Source organism: Oncorhynchus mykiss, chromosome 18 (assembly GCF_057628025.1).
Source record: "Oncorhynchus mykiss isolate SJ-2025 chromosome 18, ASM5762802v1, whole genome shotgun sequence".
In the NCBI taxonomy this organism is placed as follows: domain Eukaryota; kingdom Metazoa; phylum Chordata; class Actinopteri; order Salmoniformes; family Salmonidae; genus Oncorhynchus; species Oncorhynchus mykiss.
The window spans coordinates 43083286-43095741 of NC_143039.1; the positions used below are offsets into that span (position 1 = coordinate 43083286).

A 12456-nucleotide genomic window follows, 5' to 3' on the forward strand; every position below is an offset into this window, starting at 1 on the left:
TCAACAAACAGATCACTGACCATCTCGAATCCCACCGTACCTTCTCCGCTGTGCAATCTGGTTTCCGAGCCGGTCACGGGTTCACCTCAGCCACGCTCAAGGTACTAAACGATATCATAACCGCCATCGATAAAAGACAGTACTGTGCAGCCGTCTTCATCGACCTGGCCAAGGCCTTCGACTCTGTCAATCACCATATTCTTATCGGCAGACTCAGTAGCCTCGGTTTTTCTAATGACTGCCTTGCCTGGTTCACCAACTACTTTGCAGACAGAGTTCAGTGTGTCAAATCGGAGGGCATGTTGTCCGGTCCTCTGGCAGTCTCTATGGGGGTGCCACAGGGTTCAATTCTCGGGCCGACTCTTTTCTCTGTATATATCAATGATGTTGCTCTTGCTGCGGGGGATTCCGTGATCCACCTCTACGCAGACGGCACCATTCTGTATACTTCTGGCCCTTCCTTGGAAACTGTGCTATCTAACCTCCAAACGAGCTTCAACGCCATACAACACTCCTTCCGTGGCCTCCAACTGCTCTTAAACGCTAGTAAAACCAAATGCATGCTTTTCAACCGTTCGCTGCCTGCACCCGCACGCCCGACTAGCATCACCACCCTGGATGGTTCCGACCTAGAATATGTGGACATCTATAAGTACCTAGGTGTCTGGCTAGACTGTAAACTCTCATTCCAGACTCATATCAAACATCTCCAATCCAAAATCAAATCTAGAGTCAGCTTTCTATTTCACAACAAAGCCTCCTTCACTCACGCCGCCAAACTTACCCTAGTAAAACTGACTAACCTACCGATCCTCGACTTCGGCGATGTCATCTACAAAATGGCTTCCAATACTCTACTCAGCAAACTGGATGCAGTTTATCACAGTGCCATCCGCTTTGTTACTAAAGCACCTTATACCACCCACCACTGCGACCTGTATGCTCTAGTCGGCTGGCCCTCGCTACATATTAGTCGCCAGACCCACTGGCTCCAGGTCATCTACAAGTCCATGCTAGGTAAAGCTCCGCCTTATCTCAGTTCACTGGTCACGATGGCAACACCCACCCGTAGCACGCGCTCCAGCAGGTGTATCTCACTGATCATCCCTAAAGCCAACACCTCATTTGGCCGCCTTTCCTTCCAGTTCTCTGCTGCCTGTGACTGGAACGAATTGCAAGAATCGTTGAAGTTGGAGACTTTTATCTCACTCACCAACTTTAAACATCTGCTATCTGAGCAGCTAACTGATTGCTGCAGCTGTACATAGTCCATCGGTAAATAGCCCACCCAATTTACCTACCTCATCCCCATACTGTTTTTATTTATTTACTTTTCTGCTCTTTTGCACACCAGTATCTCTACCTGCACATGACCATCTGATCATTTATCACTCCAGTGTTAATCTGCTAAAATTGTAACTATTCGTCTATGTATATAAGACTCCTTTTTTTTTCTGTGTTATTGACTTGTTTATTGTTTACTCCATGTGTAACTCTGTGTTGTTGTCTGTTCACACTGCTATTCTTTATCTTGGCCAGGTCGCAGTTGTAAATGAGAACTTGTTCTCAACTAGCCTACCTGGTTAAATAAAGGTGAAATACATTTTTTAAAATTTAAAAAATATATGAGTTTGTGCTAGTCAATGTATGGGAGCCATGAGAAGAGATGCTTTTCTGAGGTTGTGTGTTCAGTGCTCTCATGCAGTGTTCTTTTAATCCTCACAGGAGTACAGAAATCGTGTGTTCCACGACTTCAGAAATGGACTCTGCAGAAATCTTGTCTGCACCGGTACGTGTCCACAGGGTTCTAAAGTGTAACCATTTTGGTCGAATGTGATTCTAAATATTATATGTGCGACCTGGAATATTAATTTGGGAGCACCAGTGCGCCTAGAAAGAAAAGTCCACCAAATAATTTTTGTAAAGATTAGGCTTCGCTCTACCGTTGTTTCTGAGTGCCCTAGAGTAAAAGCAATCACATATTCATTCGTTTCATGGTCGTACCCAGGCACATAAGCCTGCCTCCCAGACAGCAGCAGCAACCTATTCTCTTTATTTAGTTTAGAAAACAAATTTGAAGGCCAAAATTGTGAGGGGAATGCACTAATCATGTTTATGTAACCTGATAATCATCCTTAGAATACCTCCAGAACCAGCTTCAATTTTAGAAAATCTGCAATAAAATTTGGCCAAGCCTAGTCTTCATTGATAGGGATGCGTGTGACATTGCACGGTAAACATGTTTATTTCTCCTTATTTTTCTTCTTCTTGATTTCAATATGAAAAGCATGAAAAGCTAAAATTAGTAAAAGTCGACATTTAAATATATACCATATTTTTGGGTCACAAATCAAATCACATTTTATTGGTCACACACATATTTAGCAGATGTTATTGTGGGTGTAGCAAAATGCTTGTGTTCCTAGCTCCAACAGTACAGTAGTATCTAACTAAATGCTTGTGTTCCTAGCTCCATCAGTACAGTAGTATCTAACTAAATGCTTGTGTTCCTAGCTCCAACAGTACAGTAGTATCTAACTAAATGCTTGTGTTCCTAGCTCCATCAGTACAGTAGTATCTAACTAAATGCTTGTGTTCCTAGCTCCATCAGTACAGTAGTATCTAACTAAATGCTTGTGTTCCTAGCTCCATCACTACAGTAGTATCTAACTAAATGCTTGTGTTCCTAGCTCCATCACTACAGTAGTATCTAACTAAATGCTTGTGTTCCTAGCTCCATCAGTACAGTAGTATCTAACTAAATGTGTGTGTTCCTAGCTCCAACAGTACAGTAGTATCTAACTAAATGCTTGTGTTCCTAGTTCCAACAGTGCAGTAGTATCTAACTAAATGCTTGTGCTTCTAGCTCTGACAGTGCCGTAATATCTAACTAAATGCTTTTGCTTCTAGCTCCAACAGTGCATTGGTATCGAACTAAATGCTTATGTCCCTAGCTCCAACAGTGCAGTAGTATCTTACTAAATGCTTGTGTTCCTAGCTCCAACAGTACAGTAGTATCTAACTAAATGCTTGTGTTCCTAGCTCTAACAGTGCAGTAGTATCTAACTAAATGCTTGTGTTCCTAGCTCCAACAGTGCAGTAGTATCTTACTAAATGCTTGTGTTCCTAGCTCTAACAGTACAGAAGTATCTAACTAAATGCTTGTGTTCCTAGCTCCATCAGTACAGTAGTATCTAACTAAATGCTTGTGTTCCTAGCTCTAACAGTACAGTATTATCTAACTAAATGTGTGTGTTCCTAGCTCCAACAGTGCAGTAGTATCTAACTAAATGCTTGTGTTCCTAGCTCCAACAGTGCAGTAGTATCTTACTAAATGCTTGTGTTCCTAGCTCTAACAGTACAGTAGTATCTAACTAAATGTGTGTGTTCCTAGCTCCAACAGTGCAGTTGTATCTAACTAAATGCTTGTGTTCCTAGCTCCAACAGTGCAGTAGTATCTAACTAAATGCTTGTGTTCCTAGCTCCAACAGTACAATAGTATCTAACTAAATGCTTGTGTTCCTAGCTCCAACAGTGCAGTAGTATCTAACTAAATGCTTGTGTTCCTAGCTCCAACAGTGCAGTAGTATCTAACTAAATGCTTGTGTTCCTAGCTCCAAACAGTGCAGTAGTATCTACCAATTCACAACAGTACACACAAATCTAAAAGTAAAAGAATGGAATGAAGAAAAACATGTATATTAGGACGACCAACGTCTGAGTGGCATTGACTAAAATAGAATACAGTATATACATATGAAATGAGTAAAGCAGGATGTAAACATTATTAAAGTCACTAGTGTTCCATTATTAAATGGCAGCAGTTCATTCAATGGGGGGGTTCAATGGATGCTCTGGTGCTCCTAAATGTTATGTTGTGCTCTTAAACTTTTATAAGTTGGGAGCACCAGTGCTACCAATGACACGTCTTTTTGTAAAGCACTGCGTGTCCATATGAATTGTTTCTGTATATTTTGTCTGGTACTATCAGATTTTACTTGGGTATGTAGTACAGTTGATTTTACTGTTTGAAATAGATCTGTTCACCAGAGGTATTGACATCCAAGCCGTCAATGTCGTCATCAACTTCGACTTCCCCAAGAACGCCGAGACATACCTGCATCGCATTGGAAGATCAGGTATAGAACTTCCTTGTGTTGTTTATGTGCTTCTTGTGGTATTATGTCAATGCTTTTTATCAACTTTTAATATCTGAATGCTCTGTTTTGCATCCTGGCAACATGTCCATTCCATCCCTCTGTGGTATTGTCTCTCTCAGGGAGGTTTGGTCACCTGGGCCTGGCCATCAACCTGATCACCTCTGAGGACCGCTTCAACCTGAAGTCCATCGAGGACCAGCTGGTCACCGACATCAAGCCCATCCCTGGCAGCATCGACAAGAACCTGTACGTGGCCGAGTTCCACACCGCCAACCTAGACTGCGAGGTGGAGGAGGAGCTGAAGGAGACAGGCTGCCAACAGGAGGAGCCCTAGAACCCCTCAACTGGTGAGTCATTCACTCTGACATTCCGCCGAAGATGAGATGGACCCAGTGCTTTATTGCTTATATGGGCATATTATACCTGTCAGTCGGACATGCCAGTGAGAATGCCTAATATTTTAGGTCGACCCTAACTTAGATCTGAAAGGGTCGTAAGCAATTTGGTAAATTCCTTAGAAGGCAATATGGCTCATTACCATATTTCTTACGTCTATCAAGTAATTGTGGATCTACACAAGGGGATAAGGGATATATCAAATTGGGAACCCATCTTGTGATGTGCATGAAGTGTGAGACCCATCTTTTTAATCCCCGCCACCTTATCTTCCATCCAGGACAATAGGACATACCCAGCTTTTGCACAACATTCAGCTCTTGCACACAAGCTTCAGGCACCTCTTCAACTTCTCTTTTCGCAACCTTCAAAACCTGGCACATGGACGTTAAGGTCGAGTTGACTTTTTGCTGATTTGTATATTCTGTTCTTATTCCCCCTTGTTATTTCATTAAGAGCTGCCTGCATTTTTTTTATTTAAAATGGTTTAACCATGTTGTTTTGCACCAAAGGTAGCTTGCCCAATGCACACTGAATGAGATCAATCAATCCTTTTTTGGCTTAAGACATGTAGGCTAATGTTTTTTGGATTGTATCCTGGTATTGCAAGGTAACATATCAGCTGAAAAACTTCAGAGATAGGTGAGGAACGTTGTCTTAAAAAAAGTAAGAACCATGCAAAATATTGATCAAGTTGTACTGTTTCCAGCTGAATATGTCGTCCACTTTTATGGTCAGCTTTGGAGGAGGACAGGTTTGTGTCATCAATGACACGAGGCCTATTGTTAACCGTAGCAACGACCACTAAGGGTAAAGAAAGCTTCAGAGTGTTGGAAAGCTCATTTCACTTACATGCATTTTTTATTGGAATTAAGATACTATATTTGTAGGTTTTAAACTTATTAATAAATTCACAAAGTGTTGGATAATAAATCCTTTGCTACAGCACTACTAATATCCAACTTCGACTTGAATAACTTATCTTCTGTACCACATACACTGAGTGTACAAAACATTAGGAACACCTTCCTAATATTGCGTTGCACCCCATTTTGCCCTCAGAACAGCCTCAATTCTTTGTGTTTCGAAAGCGTTCCACAGGTATTCTGGCCCATGTTGACTCCAATGCTTCCTACAGTTGTGTCAAGTTGGCTGGTAGGTCCTTTGGGTGCTGGACCATCCTTGATACACACGGGAAACTGTTGAGTGAGACAAACACACTTCACACCCTCAAACCGGTGTGCCTGGCACCTACTACCATAACCCGTTCAAAGGCACGTAAATATTTTGTCTTGCTCATTCGCCCTCTGAATGGCACACATACACAATTCATGTATCAATTGTCTCAAAGCTTAAAAATCCTTCTTTAACCCGTCTCCTCCCCTTCATCTACACTGATTGAAGGTGACATCCAATAAGGGATCATACAGTAGCTCTCACCTGGATTTACCTGGTCAGTCTGTCATGGAAAGAGCAGGTGTTCCTAATGTTTTGTACACTCAGTGTATATAGTTAGCTGGGTTATCAAAATAATGCCTGTATTGGAAAATAGTAACATAGAATGATGGCTTTAGGTTGCTTAAAAGTGGTCATGTTCAAAACGAGCAGCTTGAGTCATGTACACTTTCAGAGGTGCAGTCAGTCCCGACCGTAAAATAAATGTTTACGGTAGGTTATTCAAACCTGATTTGTTACCGATGACAGCTAGCTGGCTCAGGTCTTTGAATTGCACACAAAGTAATGTTTTTTTTTTTTCAACAATATTTATGCTGATTAAAAGTAACACTGCTTGTGCCTTGCCTCAGGCTACTGTAGCTAGAGTTACCTAGGTATACATGACATGCATGTCACGAGACAAAATACATTTTTTGTTTATCTCAAATTATGGAGATGCAAATGCCTGTGGTAGTGTTCCCACTCACACTAGATAGAAAACCACCAAACGTATATTTTTACAGTGGTACACCACACCTTCATTCATGCAGTTGTATTGAATTACTAGTATTTCACTGGCTTTGATACGTAGCTTGAAATTAGTGGTCAACGTTTGTTTTTGTTTTTATTCAACATAGAGGCCCTCAGACATCAACTCAGTTATAGATATAATTCATTATTATATGAAAATAAAAACACTTTTAGCCATTTAACACTAAAATGAATGCATTTCAACAAGAGATTCCTTTTTCTTTACCCTTTGTGGGCAAGACCAAAGCGGTTGCCAGGGACACAAGGCCCAAACGCGTTCACACATTTAAACCGGTCTTCCTCCATTGTAGAGACAAGATGGACTCTTTTATATTGGCTCATTCACACTAGCCATCTTGCCCGCTTACATTCACATGCCTTTTGTCACTCAAGTGCCTTAATTACTCTCCCACGTGCTCTCTTATCAGTTCATCCATCTGTCTTTCTCTCACACAACAGACGGAATACAAACACAATTAAGCTGAATTGTAGCATTGGTTGATTCAGATATATGCAAGTAGAATGTTCGTTGTGCACTGTCCTCCTAGGGAATCTTGTTCATGTTCTAGATGCTCAATAATCAAGGCTCAAACTCTGACTGACATCATCTAGAATGCCAAAGTACTTTTAATGTAAACTTTGCAATAAAAAAGGCCAGCTTTTACTTAGACGCAACGTGACTGTCACTATGAATAATCAATCATGTGAATAAGATATAAATATGATATAAGACTACTTAAAGAATATAAGACTGGGCCCATTGTAAAAACTGTGGATGGTAACCTACAATCAAGCTAATATAGCACCGGACAAAAATATATATAAACGATCTCAGACCAGTATAGGAGCAGTTCATGAAAACACAGTAGCATCCAATTACTGAGCTTGTGCAGCATTTTACTAGTAAAACTATTTTCTGAGCTTTCATACGGTGGTGATGTGATTATGGGTCAAAATATCACCCTATTCCCTATAAAGTACACTACGTTTGACCAGGACCCATAAAGTAGTGCACTACTTTTGACCAGGACCCATAAAGTAGTGCACTACTTTTGACCAGGACCCATAAAGTAGTGCACTACTTTTGACCAGGACCCATAAAGTAGTGCACTACTTTTGATCAGGCCCCATAAAGTAGTGCACTACTTTTGACCAGGACCCATAAAGTAGTGCACTACTTTTGACCAGGACCATTAAGGAGTGCACTACTTTTAACCAGGACCCATAAAGTAGTGCACTACTTTTAACCAGGACCCATAAAGTAGTGCACTATATAGGAAATAGGCCCATATGTCTGCAACTATGGAAAGAACAGGTAGAATTTACAATCTATTCAGTCATATGCATCCAATTTCTGAAAGACGCACAAGGTGTTGTTGGAGATTACGATCAGCATGGGATCTTTTTTTTTAAACCACTGTCTCTTTCACATATGAGCCCTGCATGAACACCTCAATAAACAACAATTACACTATAAATATCTATATACACATTTATTACACATTACATGAAAAACAAACACAAGGAAACAAACACATTATTCAGTAAAAAGGCCCTCTAACATTGGCCTGAATTGAGGCAATCTTGACGTTTTCTTTGTACAAAACAACATGGTTCAACATATTTTTAAGACCTGCTTTTTCTTCCTCAATGTGAGGGTCCCTCAAAGTAATATAATATGTTTTTTAGAGGCAGACATTTCATGTTGGTACAGTTTTGTGGGTATGTCCTTCGGTTTAGGGTCTAATTTGAATCAATCTAAATGACTCAAATGTAAAAATGTCATCTCCAAAGTGTTGTGAATGTATTAATTGCCAATATGTACTGTGCAGCCAAATGGTACATGCAGCCCATTGGCACAAAATATAGTATATTTAGACTAAAAACTAGGTAACAAGAAACCAAGCTTTTATTTTAAAAACCTCAGAGCTCTTGGGTGATGTTCCTCAGCCTGGCTCCAAGAAAGAAGGGAGGGTATTTTGATATGATACATACAGAGCAGAGATCTTGGCAGAACTCTCATTTGTTATCTCTGCTATTCATTAGGTTGGGAAAACCCTGAGTTTATTTTATTTTTTTTGGGGGGGGGGGGGGGGGGGGTTCGTACAGTTTTGTTATGATTGTGAAAAGCTGAGGGACTATTCTTGTGTGTGGGGTGGGTTGGCTCACATCAGAATTATATTTGAAAGCGAATTGTAGCATCTTCAAACTGGCAGCTGTAATCTTTTTTTTGGTCCTGCTACAAATGTTTAGCTTGATGATGAATGCAGAGGAAAACATGTGATGTTTTTTTTGCTTCTCTTTGAAATTATTTTTGACAATGCTTGCTAATCAGGGAGGGGGGCAGAGCAGGGTTTTATGGCACTGGGTTTGTGTGGGTTTGCGAGTCATCTTGAATTTTTTCTTCTCTCTGGTACTTAAGAACTCCAGCACAACAGTGGACCAACCAATATGGTTTGCAACAGATCTGAAACTCAACACATTTGTAATTTTTTTCCCAAAGTACAAAAAAGTATTCTATTTTGACAATTAGTTTGCTTATTTTAAGTACTGGAGAGAATGCTATCCGAGCAGTCATACTGGTTATCTAGGTCAATCTTTTTACGAGGTGGTTGGTATCATTTTGAGGAAATTGGTTTGTAAATAATTTGTTGTTTACACGATTTGTTTACAATAACAAACAAAAAATATGAATTTGCTTCATGGTGGAGGTAGTTTTGAATATTAGATTTTTTTTTATTTTGTTTGATTTTAAATACTGACTTTCAGGATTTATATTGAACCGAAACCAAAAAAGTGTAATGTCACGTCATGGCATTTTGTGTGCTTTGCGTGAGTGACTGTCAGTGTGTGTGTGTGTGTGTGTGTGTGTGTGTGCACGTGCGTCATAGAGAGAAAGTTGGTGTGTGCGAAACAGGGTTGGTTGGTGTGTTTTAAGAGTAAGTTAGTGTCCCGTCTCATTTGTTTGTTGGTATGAATGTGATTGCCTGTGTGTCTGTATATGAATGGCTGTTCTGTACGATTGTTTGGTTGGGTGTTCAATTGGCTGAAATGTGAATTTCTGTATGCAATTGTGAATGTTTATGTGTGCTTGTTTGTCTGTGAGTGACATACAATGTCTTAATACCTGTATGGCTGTTGTCCATAGCCTGTTTTCTGGTCTACTTTGTGACCCATACTGTGCAAAGACAGAATAGGTCAACACTAGCCATATAGTGTAAACCCCAAACTAGCCCAAGGCAGAGTTTTTCAAATTCCTTTCACATACTGTTCTTTCCGATCAGTGGTCACAAAGGGGACTAGAAAACAGGCAATGTTAAGAGTGTAGAGATGGAATATTCAGTCTATGTCAGTGGGTAAATGTCTGTATACTCAGTTTATTAGGTACACCCATCTAGTACCTGGTCAGACCCCCCCTTTGCCTCCAGAACAGCCTGAATTATTTGGGGCATGGAAACATTGCTCAATTCCTATCAAGGGACCTAATGTGTGCCAGGAAAACATTCAGCAAACCATTACACCACCACCATCAGCCTGTACTGTTGACACCAGGCAGGATGTGGCCATGGAATTGCTTACGCCAAATCCCGACTCTGCCATCAGTATGACGCAACAGGAACCGGGCTTCGTCGGACCAGGCGATGTTTTTCCACTCCTTAATTGTCCAGTGTGGGTGATTCGGTACTCACTGGAGCCGCTTCTTGTTTTTAGCTGATAGGTTTGGAACCCGGTGTGGTCGTCTGCTGCAATAGCCCATCCATGACAAGAATCCACAAGTTGTGCTTTCAGAGATGCCGTTCTGCTCACCACTGTTGTACTGCGCCGTTATTTGCCTGTTTGTGGCCTGCCTGTTAGCTTGCATGATTCTTGCCATTCACCATGACCTCTCATCAACGAGCTGTTTTCACCAACAGGACTGTCCCTGGCTGGATGTGTTTTATTTCTCACACCATTCTTTGTAAACCCTAGACACTGTCTTGCATGAAAAGAAAGCCGGACATTTTTTTTGAAATACTGGAACTGGCGCGCTTGACACTGACGATCATAACACGCTCAGATGCTTAGGTCACTCATTTTGCCCATTCTAACGTTCAGTTGACCAGTAACTGAATGCGTCGATGCCTGTATATGCTACATTGCCTATATTTAGCAAGCCACGGCCACGTGACTCGTTGTCTGTAGCAGCTAACCATTTTCGTGAGCGGTGTAGTGTACCTAATAAACTGGCCACTGAGTGTATGTAACTGTCTAATCCTGTGTGGATCTGTGTGTGCGTGCTCTTGGCCATTGAGTCAAGATGTGACTGTGTGAATGAATGAGTACAAATGGGGGAGGGAAGGTTCACTTGTGGTTAACTCCAAGATGTTTGGAAAAGGTAATCATGTCCTTAAAAACACGAGTAAGAGCTAGCCTATATGGTCAATGGTGGGGAAAGGTAAAAGGGGTTTGGGGTATAATACAATTAATATATGAATTATGGTATTGCAGCATGGGGTTTGGAGAAAATAAACTGGTACAGAAACCAGAATACCCCTGATTCCCAAATTGCAATAGAGCTAATACAGCGAAGCCTCAAATGTACAGTGGGGAGAACAAGTATTTGATACACTGCCGATTTTGCAGGTTTTCCTACTTACAAAGCATGTAGAGGTCTGTAATTTTTATCATAGGTACACTTCAACTGTGAGAGACGGAATCTAATACAAAAATCCCGATAATCACATTGTATGATTTTTAAGTAATTAATTTGCATTTTATTGCATGACATAAGTATTTGATACATCTGAAAAGCAGAAATTTATATTTGGTCTCTTTTAGATTCCGTCTCTCACAGTTGAAGTGTACCTATGATAAAAATTACAGACCTCTACATGCTTTGTAAGTAGGAAAACCTGCAAAATTGGCAGTGTATCAAATACTTGTTCTCCCCACTGTATCTACAGTTGCTCAAATTCTGAATTGCATGCATGACTGTGTTGTGCTTCTCTAATGCAGACTCCTCTTACATGCAGAGACGCTACATTCAATAAACTGAGAGACTGAATTCTGCAAGAGCTGGAAAGAAAATAGTGTATCCTGTTCCTGGAAACTGGATGAATGACTGGTACTAAAATTCTAATTTGCTAAATTTAATTAATTAAATTACTTGTTTGGAACTTTTAAACATAGCCACGGTTAAATTTGTCACATAAGTGAGTAAAACAAATTATGTGGTCATTAAGGGGGAGAAGCCATTTCAGAATTCAGTTGTCCTGTGTTTTCTGTAGTTATTGTACAGTGCCTTCAGAAAGTATTAATACCCCTTGACTTATTCCACATTTTGTTGTTGCAGCCTGAATTCAAAATGGATTAAATTGATTTCTTTCTCACCCATCTACACACAATACCCCATAATGACCAAGTGAAAACATGTTTTTAGAAATGTTTTCAAATGAAATGCATAAATATCTCATTTACATAAGTATTCACACCCCTGAATCAATACTTTGTAGAAGCACCTTTGGCAGCGAATACAACTGTGAGTCTTTCTGGGTAAGAGCTTTCCACACCTGGATTGTGCAACATTTACCCATTTATTATTTTCAAAATTCTTCAAGCTCTTGATCATTGCTAGGCAACCATTTTCAGGACTTGTCATAGTTATCAAGTAGATTTTAATGCAAAACTATAACTCGGCCACTCAGGAACATTCACTTCCTTCTTGGTAAGTAACTCCAGTGTAGATTTGGCCTTGTGTTTTAGGTTATTGCCCTGCTGAAATATGAATTAATCTCCCAGTGACTGGTGGAAAGCAGACTGAGCCAGCTTTCCCTTTAGGATTTTGTCTGTGTTTAGCTCCATTCCGTTTCCTTTTTATCCTGAGAAACTCCCCAGTCCTTAATGATTACAAGCTTACCTATAACATGATGCAGCCACCACTATGCTTGAAAATATG

At 40.4% G+C, this 12456-nt stretch overlaps 1 protein-coding gene across 1 annotated transcript in view; it reads left to right on the forward strand.

Moving 5' to 3' along the window:
* The window catches only part of LOC110496082 (putative ATP-dependent RNA helicase ddx6), an 85003-nt gene extending 77806 nt beyond the window's left edge, over window positions 1-7197 (forward strand). The window contains exons 11-14 of the mRNA XM_036952544.2: window positions 1726-1789; window positions 4038-4139; window positions 4280-4507; window positions 4837-7197. Of these exons, the coding sequence (XP_036808439.1) occupies window positions 1726-1789; window positions 4038-4139; window positions 4280-4494 (381 nt within the window). The 3' untranslated portion in view covers window positions 4495-4507; window positions 4837-7197. The remainder of the gene's footprint in view (window positions 1-1725; window positions 1790-4037; window positions 4140-4279; window positions 4508-4836) is intronic.
* Window positions 7198-12456: the final 5259 nt, after the last annotated feature.